The 20,878-nt window shown below is 36.8% G+C and overlaps 1 protein-coding gene across 1 annotated transcript in view; it reads right to left on the bottom strand.

Moving 5' to 3' along the window:
• Positions 1 to 276: 276 nt before the first annotated feature.
• Positions 277 to 20,878, bottom strand: part of CCT1 (chaperonin containing TCP1 subunit 1) — a 48,258-nt gene continuing 27,656 nt past the window's right edge. The window contains exons 8-13 of the mRNA XM_081756340.1: positions 18,611 to 18,751; positions 16,913 to 17,024; positions 10,393 to 10,483; positions 8,449 to 8,641; positions 5,538 to 5,701; positions 277 to 1,195 (exon numbers count right to left, since the gene is read on the bottom strand). Coding sequence (XP_081612466.1) covers positions 985 to 1,195; positions 5,538 to 5,701; positions 8,449 to 8,641; positions 10,393 to 10,483; positions 16,913 to 17,024; positions 18,611 to 18,751 — 912 coding nt within the window. The 3' untranslated portion in view covers positions 277 to 984. The remainder of the gene's footprint in view (positions 1,196 to 5,537; positions 5,702 to 8,448; positions 8,642 to 10,392; positions 10,484 to 16,912; positions 17,025 to 18,610; positions 18,752 to 20,878) is intronic.

The following is a 20,878-nucleotide window of genomic DNA, read 5'->3' as shown; positions in this document are numbered from 1 at the left end:
TGACATTATAATTAATTGTGTATGTAATGTATTTGCTTATTACATACTGCATGCAAGAAGAAAGAAAACACTGATCATACATGAATTAGAAACTCCAACCTAAAGTAGGCAAGGGTACCCCTTGCCGCTTTTTATCAAGACGTCTTTCACTTTGTGTCTGTAAAGGGGCATGTACAGATATTGTGAGAAATGACAAGGAGACTCATGTTCATATGTGAATGATGCGCCGTCTAGAGAGAACAGGTTCAGCTAGATGTTTAACGGAAAGAAGTGAAGTAACAAATATTATATAAAGCTTTATTAAATATTTCAAAGCAGTGGACAGAAATGAAAAAAAAATACTTAGTACAATATAAGAGGTTAATTTCCCCACTGTCTTTCCTCAATTAGGCCTCTCATTTACGCGTCCTTCTCAAGTGGAACAAAGTAGTGTTAAACATCAACTAACTGAACAACTAGCACAAACATTTCACAATTCACTAAAAACGCAACACCTTACGAAAAACACTAAACAATACCACAAAATGATATGACTGCCTTTGTGACTTCAGAATTTTTTTTTCTTTACACGGCGGGAGAAGCGGGTGAAAAAAAGCGTTTAATATTAATCGAAACGTTTAAATTCGTTTCATCTTTGTTCCCGAGGTAGAACTGCACTTGAGTTCTTATGAATTTATTGCATATAACACTACAGAATGAAAAAAAAAAGAAAGAAAAAAATAAATCCTGTCAATAAATTAATTTTTACATTTTATATGTTAGCCGAAAAGCTGAGAAAACCATTAATTATTATTTTTTTTTCCTACGCATTTTATATTTAAATATGTAATTGTTATAACATATTGAAGTTCCAAACCACAAACACTGGAAATTACTGGCTGGATAGTTCATTAGACCACCTGTAAGAACGAGCTAGTGTCTTCATTCATTTTTAAACTAATTCTAAGTGCCTTTCAGTTTCAATACTCAAGAATTTGTTTTTATTTAATCTTCTAATGCACCACTCTCATATGCATTTCTGTACGATTTTTCATCTTTTTTCTCTGGGTTCAAGCGAATCATATCGTCGATACGCAAAATCGTAATAGCAGCTTCTGTCGCAAATTTTAAGCTCTTGATTTTGGAGATAGCTGGTTCGAGAACACCTGCCTTTTTATTGTCCCGGACAGTACCCTCGTACAAATCCAGGCCCACCCTGCAAAGCAGAAGAGAGAAAAAGTTTTAGATAAGTATTATAATCTTATACAGAGTAATAAGCATCATATTCAAAAGATTTTACAGCAGGGGTGTGCAACTTGGAACAGTGGGCGGGCCAATCACAGAGCACTAAATGGCGTCGCGGGCCTCACTGTAGGTATATCATTTTTACGACAATTGAATAGTATAGTACTAAATGATAGAAAATGTTCATCGTAATTTACATCACAATAACACAAAATAACTGTTATACTGATATCCACAATACTGTATTTGCTCACTAAAGAGGAGCAGAATAATGTATTTAGAACTTTGTCGGTATATCTAACAATCCTTATACCGAGGGAAATTTCCCCCAAGTACCTGCGCTTGTCAAGTGCTTGTCTTCAGAGCGTTACCACGTTTCGCACTGTGTGGTCGATGGAAAATTTCCAGTTCACCCTTAACAGGTTTTGTAAAAAAGAAAAGTTATAATAATATTTTTTTTTTTTTTCAATAACTGACCAGCGGTCCGGAAGACAAGGTTACGCGGGCCGTATATGACCTGCGGGCCGGCCGTTGCACACGGGTGTTTTACAGCTTAAGTTTCAAACTTTCAACCCGCTTCGATTTACCAGTTTGCAATCTGAATCTTAAAAAACGTAGCTCTGAAACAATACACTTTTTTTTTTTCTCTCAAATTCATATGAATCACCAAAGCGAATACATTATCATTAACCTGTGTTACAGCTTCGGAAACGTACATTGCTTTTAGATATATTAGACAGTACAATCTAGCGGAAAACGAGTGGAAGACACTGCTAACAACCAATAAAATTTTTCATTTCATTTTCTACTGTTCTAAATTTTTTTAATTCGAACCTACTTTTTGGTTGTGTCGAAATTTTCGCCTATTTACAAATTTACAAATGGAAAAAAAAATGACGTAACGGCCCGATTTGTGGGCCTGAGCCGCTTCACGCCATCTGTTAGCGTTTAGTAGAACTACGTCCAGTCTAGCGACGAACAGTGGTCAGTGCGCCGTGTCGCCCTATTGCTAATCGGTGTATCGGGAGCTTTCTAGATTTAGAGGCCGTCACGTTATTTATTTACTTTACTCCTCAGTTTGCCTCACGACGGTGGGTAGACGCCAAAAATTGGGGAAGCACCGGCCGGGACCACGCGGACACGAATCCAACGCTCTAACCACTAGACTACAGTGTCCCCTTGAGAAATGTACAAACAAAAGGAAAATTCTTAAATGGTTGGTAAAAGTGACCTCTCATTTTCTCAAATATGAGGAGCATAAAAAAAACGGGGTTGGCAACATTGATGAAGCTGAGCATGGCTTGCAACAGAGAGAGAATTGTCCCAAGTGGAGTTACGTACTTGCAAGTAGCAGGTAAGGTGAAATGGCTGCTGTAATATAAAAATCCCGCCAAATGTGAAGTAAGATCTGTGATACGATTCTGAACGCCAAAGGACAGAATGCATGAATTTTGTGCCATTTACGGACCGACAATAATGGGTGAAGAAAAGGTCAGGCAATGGTGCGCAGAGTTTCGGGAAGGGCGCTCAAATGTTCATTACTTTGAACGTAGCGGAAGCCTAGTGTTCAGACGGATGATCTGGTGGAATGCGTTAACGAGAAAGTGCGATCCAATCGCCGGTTCACAATAACTGAACTCGACACAAAGTTTTCGGAAGTGTCTGCGAAAACAGTGCATCGAATTGTGATTGACAAGTTCGGCTATCACAACCTGTGTACGAGGTAGATACCAAAAATGCTGACAGACGTTCAGAAAGAGCAAATAATGACAGTTGTACGTGACTTGTTGGGTCCACTGCGAAGAGGATGGGGATAACCTCTTTTCTCACAGGACGGATGATACCTTGAAATCATACGACAATGGGTGTCGAAGCAGCAGTCAATGCAAAAGTGGCACTCTTGTTCTCTTAAAGCGAAGAACTCAAACACAATCAGTTCATAAAAGCATGGTAACCATGTTTCAGGACCAAAAAGGTGTGGTTCTTGGAACCAGGACGAACAACTATGCCAGATATGTATTGCCTAACACTAAATAATCAGGGACATGCCATCCAAAATTGTGGAGGGAAATTCTTCTGATCCATGACAATGCACACCCACAAACAGCTGCTCATACTGTTGAAAAAATTCAACGATTTCGTTGGGGACTATTCAATCATCTTCCTTACAGCCCTGACCTTGCTCACATCGATCTCTGTTTTCTTCACTTGAAAAACTGGTTTACATCGAAGTGTTTCAACGACAGTGAAGTGCTCAAGACTAGACTGGCTGCACTCTCAGGCGGCTTTTTTTTTTTTTTTTTTTAAATACATGTGTCTTGCATATACGGTAAGCTATGGTATTAAATTGTACTTTCATGTACATGATGAAAACAGCGTTATGTCGACGAGACTGTAACACAGATTACAGGTAAATGCTTGTCTTAGTAAGATTTTATTACAATCACGCTAAGTGGTGCTTGTAATATTGTAATATTATTACATCCGTCTGTTACTAACAGCCTAACTCTTAAACGAAAGTAAGCTTTTTGCAATAGACAGCTACAGAGATCATTTCGGCTGAATTCGCTAATAGAGTCAATTCATTAACACCTTCAGGGGTAACGGTGGCATTAATGGTACCGATCCACATCCCATAATGGAAATATGTGCGTTTCGCTATCTAAGTTATACGTAGTATCAAGCATAGAATAAGCAACATTCAATTTACATATTTGTACGTTCTTAAACTGAACCACTCTATATAATGTTACTAGAAATCTATACACAAGGTGAGACAAAATTATGTGAACACTCTGAAGTTTGTTTTGTTTCCTATTACAGGCTGACAGACTCACATTGGAGCACAGAAGAGTGGTGGGAAGCTTAATGGAAGTTGTGTAGTCGGCAACAGAAGTGTGTCGAATGTCTGCAGAACGATTTCCAGATCGATGGCCATCAACTCGTTTAACAATTTATCGCACTTACCAGAAGTCTGTAGCAACTGTATCCGTGGCAGACCATTACTGCGGAAATGCGGGGCGACCTAGAACTGACAAAAGTGAATTAAACATTGCTACAGTGCAGGAGGCCATACTACGGAGTCCAACCAAATCGAGATGATGTTGCAGTCTGGAAACAGGGATTCCACAGACGACAGTGAAAAGAATTCGAAATGAAAACAAGTTTTACATCCCACAGATTTGCCGGCTACGCTAAAGGTGACGGTGATGAGAAATGAATGAAATGATGGAATGAATGAAATGGGAGGAAACGGGCGTATCCCGAGAAAACCGACGCACACGGTGTTTGTCCACTACAAAGTTCATTTGGCGCGAGCTGGGACCGAATTAAGGACCCCAATCACCAGAGGTGAACACACTACCACTAGCCACCGCGGCCCCTAGCACCGAATTTTATCCAAGGACCTGGGCATGCGACTATACTACCTACAAATCGTTCAAGCTTTGACTGCTCGACAGAAACAGGTACAAGTAGAATGCTGTGAGATTCTAGCTGAAATGTCACGGATGCAGCCGGGCACTGTTAGTCAAATAATTTTCAGTGACGAAGCTACCTTTCATACCAATGGTCATGTTAATCGTCATAACAATTTTCTGGGGTACTGAACATTCATGTATCGCTCGTGATTATGAACTTGCACCCCCGAAGGTGACTGTGTGGTGAGCCGTGACCGCTACTGGTGTAATTGGCCCAGTTTTCTTTACAACTCCAACGATGACTGCAGATGACTACTTTCAAATGCTGCAAGAGTTTGCCATTGATAACATCACCCTACAATTTGGAAGAGGTTATTTTTAACATGATGGTGCATAGCTTCATTTTACTCGTGCTGTTCTCGCTTATTTTGATCAAACGTTCCCAAATCGTTGGATTGGTCGCGGCAGACAGTTGGCATGGCCTCCCCAATCTCAGGACCTCACACCCAATGACTTCTGGTTATGGGGTATGATAAAGGAGCGCGAGTATAGTACAAAAGTGAGAGACACCGAAGAAATCAAGGACAGAATAAAAGGTGTGATATCCAACATTCCCCCTGAAATATGTTTCGTTCACTAAATTGAACTGTTGAACGTTGGTTTATGTGCATTAATTGTGCTGATGAGTAGGTTGAGACTGTATAACGAAAACTCTGACTAGTGTTTACATAATTTCTCTCAAATAGTGTTTACATAATTTTGATTCAACCTGTACTTTTCAACCATCTACCCACAAAATGAAGTACACGAAAATAGCTCTACTGGCTGGGAAATAATTACAATACTTGAATCCAAGTTGTTAGACAGAGAGAGATTGGTTGCGATTAAACTTACCACTTAAGATTAGCATGGTCCACCTTTGTTTGACTGGAATTATGATAGGCTCGAAGCTTAGCTACGAGATCTGTTGCATCCTGTGCTGCATTTACAGCTAATGTTTTTGGTATAATTAATAACGAGCGGGCGAACTCTGCAATAGCTAACTGCTCTCGGGAACTCTGAAATAAATAAATCAACAGGAATTACAAAACGGAGAAGGTGTATTTTTCCCTAAATATACTCTTTGTTCGAAATACTTAAAAACTTATCAAAACAATGTTAACATTTCCAATTTGCGGTGATAAAATCAGAATAGCATATCAAAATTACGCAATTAAAGGTCGCGATACACATGTGAAATTCCCACTTCTTTCCTTTCTCTTGTTTTATTGAAGATTTCTTCTCGATTGATTGATGATGTATAGTATTACTTCTCATCAATAAACTATACTTAAAACAGTTCCTATTTCACTGCAAATTATGTTCAAGGACTTAACATACTTCCTTCTTTTTACTTTTAGTTCCCCATTCTTTAAGACGTATCTTTACTTCCATAATAAAGTATGCACCCCCACAATGGCGTAGACATTAGAATAATCTTCCGAACTGCATTCTATTCTAACATATATTCAAATAAGCTTACATAAATTTCACTACAGTAGGTCGACATATAACTGTAGTAACTGAAATGCTTACTGACTTCGTAGTCCATAAATTTGAAAGAGCAGAGATTCATTTCCGCAAACTGGATTCACAGTTGACGAAGATAAACTCGCTGAGCACTGCTTCCTTAAAAGTCTTTACCAAGAAATATAAGCAAAAGGCTAGTACTCACCGCAATAAGAACCAAAGTATTATTCTAGGAAGCGCTTTCGGAAAACTTCATCTTCAGCCTAAAAACAGTTCAAAGGGAATTTAAAACATGAAGGAGAAATGTGGAAAGGTTAAAAAATGGTTAAAAGGATTTAAAAAATGCGAAGCACAAATCTTCTCGTCGGAAATGAACCAATATTAATGGCCACTTGCTTTCCAGTGTTGTTCGTTTTTGTACCTTTCAGACGGCGGAAGTAAGTAGTAAAAAGACAGCTCCAAATATCATTTACGTCTTTTTTTTTTTTATCTAAATTGAGTGTAGGTTTCTCTTTATAAATGTAAAAGGCTTCTTTAATTTTTCGCTCAGTTATTGTTTTCATGTTTGGCAGAGAAAGAAAAACAACTGAACGAAAAATTAAAGAAACCTTTTACATTTATAAAGAGAAACCTACACTCAGTTTAGATAAAGGAGCCATAAATATTTGAAGCAGCGTTTTTTACTACATATTTCCGCCATCTGGAAGGTGGTAATAATAATAATAATAGTGAACAACACTGAACGTTGACAAGTGAGTTACCGTTAATATCTGTTTATGTCCGACAAGAATATTTACGCCTCGCATATTTTAAATCCTTTATAACCTATTTTACCCATCCACACTTCTCCCCATGTTTTAAAATTATTTTCGAATTGTAATTAGGCTGAACTACTTTGAAACTAGAAAAATACTTTGCTTTTTTAGAGGTAAGTGCTAGCCTTTCCCTTATATTTCTTGTTAAATATTACCGCCCGCAATGTTGTGGTAACTTTTCTTTACGTTTAACATCCCATGATTTGCACCGAAGGTAAGGGAGACGGTGATAATGAGATGGACAATAATGGTAGAATTATTATTTTTAAGTTATTTTTGTTTAGGAGTTATTTTTAAGTTCATTAGTACTTAGCACAGAAAATATTTTCAAAGTGAATCTGTGATCGATGCAGTACAGTCGAAGGAAAATTTCTTCCCCACAACATGTCTTTGCATTAAATCAATGACATGATGAATTATCACACAGAGTAATTCCAAGTTGAACTCTAAGCTCTTTGTCTTTGTCCACAATAAATTGCGTTCTGCTGGAAATCCTAGAAAATCTTCACTCAGTACCAATAATCGTAGATAACCATATGGCCAAGAATTCTATGCATGCAGAAGTAGTTCTTTCTCCTGACTAATTCACTCTTCTTTTCGCTGGAGCCTGTTACTTATTTATGGAGAGCGAGAGCAACATGTAAGAAACGTATAAACTGTATCTGTGCCAATAACAATTATTATCATCCTACACATACATTACTGAGAAAGCTCGTCATTTATGAGAGTACGTTCTTTTGCTCCGAGTTAGGTTTAAATGTCCTTACAAGACCAAACATAAACACAGTTATCACTCCTGATATATTTATTGTACTCAACTTCCATATTCCACATATGAGTCTCATACGAGTTACTCCTAGTAATTCAACTAATCCTCACATGACTGTCTTTACATAATTAGAGATAGAGATTCCACAACAAAAGAGAATATAAGAGATTCCTGAATTACCTAATCCATGCAACATGATTTTCTTTGCACAGAACTTATCCTAAGAACAATTATTCAATATAAATGCATGTGTCAGTATTCCGAAACACTGTGTTCTTTAACCTTGTAGCCATTCCGAACAAAGCCTACATTTTTTTTTCCCTGCAACTTCTCATTTTACTGCGAAAATCCCTCCCAGTAAGTCGACCATTGAGTATAGCACTTCGATATTAACTCTATACTTTTATAACTAATTTACCCCCCCCCCCCCCGCCCTCTTTTTGATTCCTAGGGTTAAGTACTTTTCACTATCTTTATGCTCCTGAATCATACCGAAATCATATTTAAGCATTTCAGCCTGGCCACATCTCAGTTACATGAACTGCTATTTGTGGTTTGATTAAAACCTTATCCTGTGAACTAATTCCTAGTAACTTGTTTTATCACCCTTAATTACGCAGGGCATCTCCATGAGAAAACTATTAGCGGGTAGGTCAAGGCACAAAGAGTAACAGTTATAGTGATGAATTAAATCACATATAAATATGCTCACCAAAGATGTAGCGAAGTTCTCCAAATAGATGGACAACGCAGCCTCAACAGCACCACCTCCAGCGACTACTGTTTTGCTCTCCAACACTCGCTTCACAACACACAAAGCATCATGTACAGAGCGCTCCATCTCATCACAGTAGAAGTCATTGGGACCACGAAGGATAATCGAACTAGCTGTGCGGGCTTTGGGTCTGCAAATAATAAAAATTAAGTAATGAACATAGAAATAATCATTCACACTCCTTCTCATCATACAGTAAATAGTATAATTTACTGCTACAAACTAAAATTAATAAATTACCACTATTTTAAATCGTAATATAATGTAATCTGTATTACAGTTATGTACCGTATTTGCCGGTATAAGGCGCTTTATTTTCCTTTTCCTCCTCTGAGAATAAGTCTAAAAATGGAATGCGTCTTTTCCGATGCTACGGATATTTATTATTTCAATTTCAGTGAGTATTTCCGGTTCTGTGTTATTTCATATCTTCCTTGTGTCTTTACGGTGTGCAACAACATTCCAGCCACATACAGTTTAGTGATACACATTCACTTTATCATTTCATAGTATACATCGGGACAGCCTTAAAGGTCTCTTTCCCCAACCACTGCTTCTTTTCACCCCCACAACCCTCGGTTAGTCCTCGCGAGCGTGTAAGCTGTCACTGCTCTCAGTGTTGCCGTACCTCTGATCCACTTGTGTAGTTAAAGTCCGGCAAAATAAGGAGAAAGCTTTCCTTCCTATTTTCAGTTAACAACAACAAAAATTAAAAAAGTCAACTAGGAAAAAGGAAAGGAATTGAGGCAACATTGGTTTTTAACCACAAGGGATCATAACTCTCAACCACGTGTCGCGAAGTATAGTAGCAAAAGGTTTAGAGAGGTGAACAAGGTTTTCAGAATTCTTGGAAAAAGAACTCTTAAGTATGACCCAAAGTTTATGTATGCTTTTCTCTAGACGCACACGCGCTATACACATCCCCAGAAGCGTGTGAGATTTAACATTTAGTTAAGCATTGTTAACTCCTTCGCATATGCTTTGTGCTAAAATATCACTGTACTTAAAAATCTTACAATATACAAGTCATAATATTTTTCATTAAAATTGAATACATATAATGGATAAACCGGTAAATACAGTAATTCGTTAATTTTCCAATTTTCTTACACTGTTATCAGCACAATATTTTTCTTAATTTCGATAATTTGTTTTAGTTTCCGGCGAATACGCAACTTTTTTTTCCCTTTCACTTTTCATATATGTCGTTAAGTTATTAAGAGATCTAATAGTAAGTCCACCTCTCAATGCTAGATCATGGCATACTCTTCTAACGAACTTCACTCAAGTCCATAAATCAGGAAATATTTAAGTTGGAGCTAAGGCACTGGCCGCAAATCTCCCAGTTAAATATAGGACGGCATGTTCCTTTGAGGTATTATTATTATTATAGGCAGATTCAGTGTGCTTTCAAGTATTAGGAGATCATAACATACAAAGAGTGAAAAAGTGATTAACTGGTCTGGGACTCGAACCCAGGGTCTCCAGCATACCGTGCCGATGTGTTAACCACTACGCCATCCAGTCCACTTCCCAGAACAGCCAAACATCCTCTCACTCCTGTAGTCCACTAAGACCACATGGCTTGTACCACAGCCTAGCTGCTGTGCTTGGACAATCCATGTATTGAGAACACCTTTTTGACGGTTGTGATTTTATATATTAATGAGAAGAGGAAATAACCGATTTAAACTTATTTTTTACACACCAAGAATTTGGTGTATAAAAATAAGTTTAAATTGGCTGTCTTCTTTCATTAATATTAGGTCATATTTGCATAATCTATAAGGGTTCACTAGATAGTCGAAATCTAAAACAAGACATTATCTTAATCAAAAAATATTTTTTTTTAAAAAAAAAAAGAAAGAAAAAAATACATACCCTTTGATTAGAATCAGTTCATCATCACATATCCTTTCCTGCACAACCTCTGCTGCCTCTCCAATAGCACTGACTTCGAAGCTGTCTTCGCCTAAGAAAGTACATGAGATAAGTAAAATTAGCGAAGACAACGTTAGCTAATAAAAAATAAGCAAAAACTTTTTGCTGCTATATTTGCTGTCCCAACTTGTACCGGCCTCTACAGTAGTTCCAGGTAGCGCTTGGGAATGGTCCAAGAGAAACTTATCTCTGTGACTACGTGAAACAAGGGATACAAGCATTCATTAACGCTTGCCCAAAGAAGTCGCAAAAATCAGTTCAGGAAGCAGAAGATCATGGCAAGGGAAATGAAAGTCCTACTTCGTACCGTGTCATACATTATTAAAGAGCTGAGGGTTGGGTACTACCGCCTCACCAGTTATAGACGTAACTTAACAACACATTTGTATCACATAAGGGCAACAAGAGCAAAGAAGCTGCTTGAGAAGTTGAGAGATACACAAAACGTCAGCACCACCAAATCATTTTCACAGATTAAAACATTTTCACTGTAAAGGCAAAATTTAACTATCAAAATTAGAGAATATAAGCGCATGGTTCTCAGGAGGAGGTCACAAAATTCCTAAGATAGAAAGCGACCAATCACCCAGCTTCAGTGACGGTTTGATATGGAATGTTACACAATTGCCTTTGTGCCGCCAACTAGCGAAATGATACGTTGAAGACAGTTATCAAATTCTTCAGGAACCAGTGGACATTTCAAGAAGATTCTACACCTACATGTAGGGCAACAGCGACACAACATTGGCTGATGTCCAATGTGTCTCACCGTCAGAAGTGACGATTGGCTTTCACGCAGTCCCGTTCTTAATCCATTAATTACCGACTGTGGAACATTTTTAGAGAAGTAGTCCTGCTCTAAACCTCATTACAATTTAGAAACTCTCAACGCAATTTTGGTGGAAACAATAGCATTCATAGATAGGGTGTGTGTGACGATTGCATGTGAGTGGCCTGGTGTGAAAACTAAGAGTGATCATATTGAATAACTGTCTGTCAGTACATATATACTACAAACCATAAATTACATTGTGTTTCGTAAATTGCTTTATGTGCTAAGTGACTTTCTCTGAGGGACACAATATATGGTTGAACTAGGTACAGTGCAACTATAAACTAAACCACCTTTTCTTTATCATCAGTAAACTGTTAAAAAAAGCATTAGCAGTAATCGTGGACTGTTAATGAATCTAACGTTGCCAATGTAAGAATAACATATATTTTAACACAACAGGTTAGATTATATTTTACTTTTATTGCACTTACAGAAAATAACTGTAGGGAATCATTTAGAATACTTTAAATTAAATAATTAGATCAGCCAGAGGTTTCCAAAACTGGTTTACGTACTTACCAGTATTAATTATTATTTAAAAAAAATTATACATACAGATTTAGAAACTGAGTAAGACCTTTGGTTATCTCAAAGTTGAGAGTTGATGTCCGTTGACGAGTTAGAATCCGAAAAATCTTTACGTTTTACGTCCCACGGTTATGCCGGCTAGCCTAAAGGAGATGATAATGATGAGAAATGAATGCAATGGTGGAATGAAGAAAGTGGGAGAACCCCGAGAAAACCCACGAACATGGTGTTTGTCCACCAGAAAGCGCACTTGGCACGAGCAGGGATCGAACTAAGTACCCCATGCACCAGAGTACTCTATCTCGTACACACACTATCACTGACCCACTGCGGGCTAAAGTTAGAATTCAAAATATATATTTTAGATAGCCCCAACATCCACGTCATGCAGAATATCGAGTGCGTGTGAATATTGAAAGAAAGAAGAAAAACCATAAAAAAAATATTATAGAATGGAAAAAATAATTACTTCTTGTTCATTCAAAATGTTCCGCAGAGCGAATTCTACACATTTTGTCACGAAAACTGCAGCATCAATTTGTTAACGTATTAGCCTTTTTTAACTTGTGGAACAACTGTTTGGATTTATTTTATGTATAAAAGCGTGTCTATTGCGAAGTATATTGTGAAGTACAAGAAATTAATATATCACTTTAATTCTTTGATACACTACGTATTACAAACCCTCATACAAGTCTTGTAAATAGTTTCTGTTATCAGTAAAGAAGTACTGGAGGTATAGCACATATCCCATTAAATGTTGTTACTGTAAATAATTGACTAACTTGTGTTTACGAGCTTTATCAGCAGGTAGAACAAGACAACAGTGGGATCTGAACCACTGCAGTGCATTCGATGATCAACCATAAGGAATCAAACAAAGGACGTAACACATAAAGCTATTGTAATATTCTGCTATTGCTTCTACTTATAATCATCAACATGTGCTTTTATTTGTAACACCACACGCATTTTTCTAAAAGCTACTACACGCAGCAGACGACACGAACCATCGTCACGGCTAATCATTTGATGGAAAGACAATACCAGCGCTATCGCTATCCAGGAAGAGGTATAAAATTCCAAGAATCACCGCAACCGACATCAGTCTTGGCTGATCCCTCCTACTGTCTTAGCTTGCTCTGGAGCTCTTGAGAGAACTTGAAACTAACCGAAACCTTCTAGCCTGCCTGGAGCTCTTAAGACCTCCTGCCCATTTAGCTTGCTGTGCAGCTTTGTGAGGCTCCTTCCCTAGGCTGCATGGTTGGCAAAAACCACGTTTTTTATTGAAAAAAAATAAAAAAAAGTTTTGTTTTGTTTAAATAATTTGATCTGTGTATTTATATTACATATGGAAAGAAATAAGTTTGTTTCGCCTTGGTGTTGTTATGTAACAATGGGGTTATTATGGAAGGGATCACGTAAGCTTAAAGCGGAATCCAAACTGCTTCTCGGCTTACATCCGAGAGAAATTGTCCTCCATTTGAACTTGGAACAGCAGAATGGAACTTCCACCCAGTTTACACCAACACCAATAGTATATTCGCTTATTCGGAAATCGTTTCATTATAAAATTGGGTGGTACGGTAAGTAAATTTCTTAAATCGGGGAATTCCTGTCTTAGCCACCGGGAAAATCCTTTTATTACTTTAAATGCAAAGTAACAACGTTAAAATCCCGTTATTGCTTCGCATGTAAAATTTTACGGTCAACGTATCATAATTAGTACGCTAAAACTGAGATACTAAATTACAAATTTAGTATGTAGATATTATTCAATAAAATAAAAACTGGAAGTCCTATCCAAGCTAATGTTGTAGGCAATCGATAAATTTTGCTAATTTTTATGCAACCTTGGCTTCTTTATAAAACAGGCATTCAGGCAAGCAGAAATATACTATTTGGTTTCATTTCGTATGTTTAAGCTTAACATCCTTATGTAATACCGAGGTTATCAAGGAGATTTTCGCTTAAAGTAACATCCGAACCGCGACTTGAAAGAAAGGTTGTGGTTCGACCGAGAATTGAGCATGGTGCGCCTTGATTTAAAGGTGAAAGGGACATAAAACTGTACGATAAAAGACAAATTCTGACCAAAGCATATACAGTATAACCTAATAAATAATAGTATTACAGTTTCACCAAAATATCTTCATCAGACACACTATCTGATGTGCCTGATGTATAATGTGTCTGATGAAGGCAGAGATATTTTGTCGAAACTGTAACGCTATTATTTATTAGATTATGTGTGTTTTGGTCAGGATTTGTCTTTTATTGTATAAAACAAGTTCCAAAGCTAGAATAAGTGGTATTCAGAGATAAAACTAAAGATGATAGTTTGATATGAGGAAAAATCACCATGAAGTTCACACGATTTAAAGCATTTTTAGTTTTTTTTGGTTTAAACATTTTTTATTTAACAGCTAGTTTAAACCAGCTAACCGTGCTAGGCTGCCCGGGCCATGGGACACCAATTCATCTCTATTATTTAGTGAAACTGTATTATACTGTTTATCGATTCCCATATCATTTTTGTCTCTACCAACTTGCTTTTAGCAATTTTTTTTTCTATTGTGCCAGACAGGGAGACATTAGCACTACGAGAACAACGTAACGAAATTTCAAATGGACGTATCTTAGTGTATGACAAGGTACGTGACATAGAATATGTGCCAAATGACTACCAATAGCAAACAGTCTACATAACAGACGGTAACTTGGTAAGTACCAGTAGTCAGAATGTCCCCAGGAATTGCCTCAGTTCGTAAAATGAAATAATGCTTGATTTCAATGCGACAACTGATCGCTATCGTTTTCATAAACTTTATGTAAGAAATAACCTCACGTGTCATATCGATCGTAGAGCTCAAAATCTCTTCGAAACAACTTCTCAAATAAACTACTATTGCAATATCATGTCGCTCCATCGTGTCGTTAATGGCCAAAATTTTATGTACGCAGTGTGAACTCAAATAATGAGAAGCCGAAATACATTACTGCCGCTACTTCTATTTCTTCTCAATTCACCAAATCCAGTTTAAGTTTGTGATATCTTCATTATGGTTCATCTTACTACAAAATTACACGGTAAGGTAGTGAATAGAACAACATGTAGTTAAGAAGAGTACGGACTTTGTATTTTGAAGTGCTACATGAATTCACATTATCCGACACGTGTCTTCTGGAAATTGTACTTTATCAGTTGGAAATCAGATCTGAAACTATCATTATTATTACTTAGCTCAACATTAACCAATGTACACTGTCACCAGATTCAGTAAATGCTTCTCCCTGATTTTTATTTTTGATTTAATTTCGAACAGATCGACCAAATTGTCTACTATGCAAACCCCCGTCAAGTGAACTTTGTGGTGGACAAACACCGTGCGTGGTTTTTCTCGCGGTTCTCCCGTTTCCTCCCACTTTCTTCATTCCACCATTTCAATCATTACTCGTCATCACCGTCTCCTTTAGCCTAACCGGCATAACCGTGGGACGTAAAACTCAAAGATTTCATTTTTCTATTATGCAAACAACATATTTGCTCTTCTGCTTTGACTAAAACAGTCAGCTATCCCTAGCTTTACTCAGTATTATCTAAATCGAATTAAAAGCCAAGAACTGAGTTAATGAAGATAGAATAAAACTAGAAAAATTAATATAAAAAATACGCAACACTGTATACAATATGTACTTCTTGTCTCTCTTCCAATGTAAATATTCTATTCAATTTCTTTTTTTAATTGATGAATCAATCCTCAGTCCTTACCTTCTCTCTTAGTAATGTGAAAAGTAAAGCTATCCCAAACTGGACAGTACACAGATCAAAAAGCAATTTATTTATTTATTTATTTGTAACTACCCTCAATTACCCGCTTCGCTGGGTTTGAATAAGAAAAATTAGTAATATGTAACCCTCTCCCCCAAGTTGCGAGGCTGAATTTGGATTTAAACGACATCGGAAATGTCACTTTCTTTTCTCTTTTCGTTTGATTTAATTTAATGTCTCACGGTTATGCCTGCTAGGCTAAAGGAGACGTGGACCGCAGATTATAGTGAAATCCGAAACACTTTGGTCATTCAACTGTACCCCCACCGAGATTCGAACCTGGGACACGCGAACCGAAGTCAAGGTGCTAGCCACTAGACCAAGCGGGGGTTCTATGTCACTGTTCTTCTCAGCAATCCAGAAAATTAAGGCTTCAGCACGAATATCGGTCATTTTCGATCATTTATATATATATATATATATATATATATATATATATATATATATATCTTCCCCCCCCTCTCCTCCCCTAAGTTGCATCGTCAAAGTGAAAAGATTAAAACCATTCCAGGTCGAACCTCATCTATGTTGAAAATTTGATCGAGATCGATCAGGTGGTTCAAGAGTTAATTTACAAACAAAGTCACTTTCATTTTAACGCTTGTCACCTGAATTTTACCTCTATAACACAAAACTGAAGGGTCAAGGGAAAAAAGAAGGAATGTCACAAAACCGTATTTTCGAGAAAGTTTTAATGTTGAAAACCGCGTACAAAATGAATAGGGTTAGTCAAATAATTTGCCCCTTTCCTTAGACATTTCTACATCTACGCATGCATGGCATATACAGTGAAATAGTACCATGAGTCATCAACAGATAGGACAAAGCATCCTTTAAAGCACACACATAAACATTCCTTGTTTTTTTTTTTTTTTCTCTTACCCTTCAACCGCACTCATATTTGCTAATTCGTTCCCACACTGTTTATAAAGTAACACGTGGGTATAAGTATGGTTATTTGCTGTAATTTGAAATTTACTTTCAATTAAATGTAACTATTCAGCAGTTTCATACCAAACATAAACCCACATTTAATATTCAAACGTATAGACCAATAAGCCCATGTTACCAGGAATCTCTTAATGGCCCTTCGTGGCCAATAGGTTCAATACCCGGTAGGGGTACTAAGCCTCCCATAAAAGCCAGAGTATTGGTTCGAACTCTACTTTAAGTAGGTCTTGTTCTCACTACACAACCTAGTGTTCAAAAGGAACGTCGAACTTTAATTAAAAAAAAGAAAAAAAGAAAAGAAAAAAGAAAATTACCTTCCATATTACTTAATGATGTCATATATGAGGCTCCTGTGGCTTTTGCAATTCTCTTCAAGTCTGCTTTCTTCACTCTTCTCACTGCCATAGCTCCAGATTCCACAAAGTACTAAAAAAAAATCACATTAATTACTGATATGTTTACTACTATCACATTTCAACATTAAGAGCTTACACGGAAATGCTACGGATCACAGTAAGTATGATAATAATATTTTTATTTTTTAATTTATAAAACATGGAATTCATGAATACTATTATACAGAGTAATGAAATATTTTCCACGATACTAATTTTCATTACAAAACTTCGCGCTCTATCGCTTTTGTAAGAGGAGTTTATTATTATTATTATTATTAACAACACTTTTTAGTTCTATTTGATGCAACATATCTTCCGGGTTAAAAAAAAATAAATAAAAATAACTTTACACCCTGTGTGTTCCAAACGCTCACTACATTATAAGGAAGCAGTGGTAAACCAGAATGTCACTGGTGTTATTCAAAATGAAAGAGTTCTCTTCATGCCTTTGAAAGCAAATGGCAATTCACGGAGTGGGGGAATCCGGAATCTCCTAGAAATAAGAAGCCGATCTCTCCAGATTATGCAACAAACTGATTACCAGTTTCTTCTCGGATCAAAATGAAATGATTTTCATTGACTAAGGAACATGCGACCTCCAACAAAAAGAGATACCGTGTATCACTGGACAAGTTTAACCGTGTATTACGAACCAAAAGACTACCGCTGGGGAATAATGGCATGAAGCTGTACAATAATAATATCAGGTCATAAACAGGGCAAGCATTATAAAGAAAACTGCAAACTGTACTGTCCAACTCGTTCTTTCCGACTTATGTGTACGGGAGCATGAAAAGTTAAAACGTTGCAAAGAGATATGTAACAGAGCTTACTGCGTCAGAAAGTAGTATGTCGACCAACCTCCGGTCTTTTGACAAAGAGCTTTCATAATCTAGAAAGAACGTTGGCTGGGATGCAGTGAAGCCAATGGATCCTACATTAAGTGATATGTTAGTGTGACTAAAGGTTCCAAGTTCCCTCACACGAACTCATATGGCCTTATTACATCAAGCAAGAACAGTTACAAATTATGCCAACTTCTCTTGCCAACCTTTGATTGATGCTTTGAATAGAAGACACGAAGTACCACCAGCCCAGTATTTTGCAAAAGTGAAGTATTTATCTTTCCACGGAATAAGAGGTGGGATTACCGCATCCCTGTTTTTATTTTAATCACTTTTGTTAGCTATTGTACACACATCGACGCGCTATAGTAAGTATTTAAGACGTTGATTGCTTGACAGTCTATATTTTATGTAAAGATTTAACGCATCAAATTAAACACTCTGCATACCGACCTTGTTCAGCTTGGCAAATTTCTACCTGCCTGCCAATGCAATATTAACCGGCTGTTAGCACACTATTCCCAATTGATTGTTAACATTGACTTGACTGCTGCCATAGCCAAACTAGCATCCTTCCCCCATGAGTTGATATCTGCTGTGTTATAAACAGCACTTTATAGTTCCTTACCCTTTTTATAAATAATCTGTTTGTCCTGTTTTCTGTGTAACCAAGAATATCCAACATAAACAGTTTTCTCTGTTTATTACCAAGTAATATAGCGTATTTCAGGATATCCACTGAATTATCTTATTTCAATTAAACCCTTACCTTAAGGCATAATTCATCAATTCCACCAGTGCACAATATCACATTCGCTCCAGCATTAATTATTTTCTGGATTCTTTCTTTAGTAATATCTGATTCTCGTTGTCTTACTGCTTCCAGTTTCTCGGGATCTGTTATGAGGACCTATAAATAATTAATTCAACCCATTAGTTTCATATATAACTCAAAAGGAACATTTATAAACAAGCCATATAATTTCACACAAAGTAACCAAGAATTAATGATTTAGAGTTCAAATGGCAACGAAGAAATGAAACCATCCAGAGGTTTTTTTTTAAACCTTTATAATATCACTTCTTTCCTTACAGTAGTGCAAACTGAATATATATGATGCCTTATAGTTATGTTAGAGTTCCGGAAATTTTTGTGCCAAGATATGGAAGTTTAGGTTCAAAATGAGATACAAAATGAAGTGTGAAAGAACAATAACACCGACACCCTGCGCGGAACTCGGACCCACGATTCACAGGAACAGTACTACATTTTTGAGTTTTACAGCCCTTTACGGATCTACCCTTTAGGCTAAAGACGAAGATACGACCCAAAAGTGAATGGTGACACAACAATAGCTAATATCCATGGCCTGGATAATGTAGAAGTATACCAGCAGGAGATATGATTGGGAAGAAAAGTTTCGAGAAAGTTGAAAAAATTAGAAGAGAAAAACATGTTGATTGAAAATAATGGAAACTTGTGGTGGTAATAGTTATGTACCGTGGACATCTGAGTCAAGCACGCTAAGTTGGACAAAATGATAATTAAGTACTTGAGTAATCAGTCGAATACTACAGTACAGAAGAATAGGCAGGTACCAATTGAGATTACCATTACAAAGTGTAGATGGTTAGTTGGGTCACAGATGACTAACATTGGGAGTCCACAAAGTAAACCAATAAAAAGATCACAGCCATATGGCTTTGTGTTTTATAAAAGCGTTAGGTATTAATTACATCACATTATTATAATCAATATGACCACGAATTTCTCTCATTCATACAAACATTCTTCCAGTAACAGCTCCACAGTTCTACACGAAGAAAGTCACATCAGCAGCGGGGGAAAAACAATATCCCTGCCTCCTGGCTTTCGGGTGTCCAGCAATTTTTCACGTGAAAGCATTCTTTAAATTCTGATGTGAGGCGCAAAATATTACAGGAAAAACAATAATGAATTTTCTATTACATAATTATATATCTAAATATTTTTCATTCAAAATTACTTAACTTAATTTTAAATACATCAATGCAGGATCTTTTATATAATTTATAAATACTTTAATCAATACAAAGTATTCAAGAAGTGGAAAACAAATCATGTTGCCAAAATTGCTCAACCTATTTCTTTCACTTAAATCTCTCAATCGATTCTCTAAAAATCACTGATAACTTATCCATTAAAATGAAATGATTTTTAAAAGTTGAACGTCTCTTTTACTCTAAAGGGCATAGCGATGAGAAAGTTGGTTAATGAAAGATTGTGAAATTAATTTTTTTTGTGTTCTCCCACCGGAAGTCGAACCCAAGATTGTGTGCACCAAAGGCATACACGGTAGCCACTGGACCAGACGGGGAGTAAGGAGCACATTCATTAACATACATGTTTAGTAACAGTGTAATTTGAAATACTTCAAAACTAATAGTAAAAATTTACCTAGTTTCATTTCCCGTATAAGATTTATTGATTTCTCAAATAAGACACCACGCATTCAATTGCCAGCCCTTCCTGCTGATCTAGTGCTAATGGGTATGGCTTTGGTGCAAATGGTCCCGGGTTTGATTTCCAGTTGAAGACCACAATAAATTTAATTTCACTACCATTCGCTTTCATTAATCATCTTTTACCTTTATCTCAAAAGGGCAAAACCATGGTACGTTAAACTAATTCATTTTAATTTCATTTGATTTCGATCATTTCTAAAGCAAATGAGTAATTCATTCAACATTTATTTTCAGCACCAAGACGTTGATCTACTGTTTAACGTACAATCTGACTCAAGTGCTTCTGCCAGATATCGAACCCTCTTATCTCATGCCGAAAGCGCCTTTGCTAACCGTATATTCACGAGGAAGCTCTAAAATATATATGTGAATTTCCGCAAGTCTAGCGGGAACCGAATTTACTGAATGTTCCCCGCTTTAAACCCACCTATCCAACATGACTTGATAATTGACTAATCTCTATTTATTGGTACTTAATAATTATTTATTTGAATTACACGTGTAAAACAATTTATCAGCGGCTTCGCATGCT

This window comes from Thermobia domestica, chromosome 4, assembly GCF_964235325.1.
Source record: "Thermobia domestica chromosome 4, izTheDome1.hap1.1, whole genome shotgun sequence".
In the NCBI taxonomy this organism is placed as follows: Eukaryota; Metazoa; Arthropoda; class Insecta; order Zygentoma; family Lepismatidae; genus Thermobia; species Thermobia domestica.
This window is presented reverse-complemented; position numbering and strand designations above follow the sequence as displayed.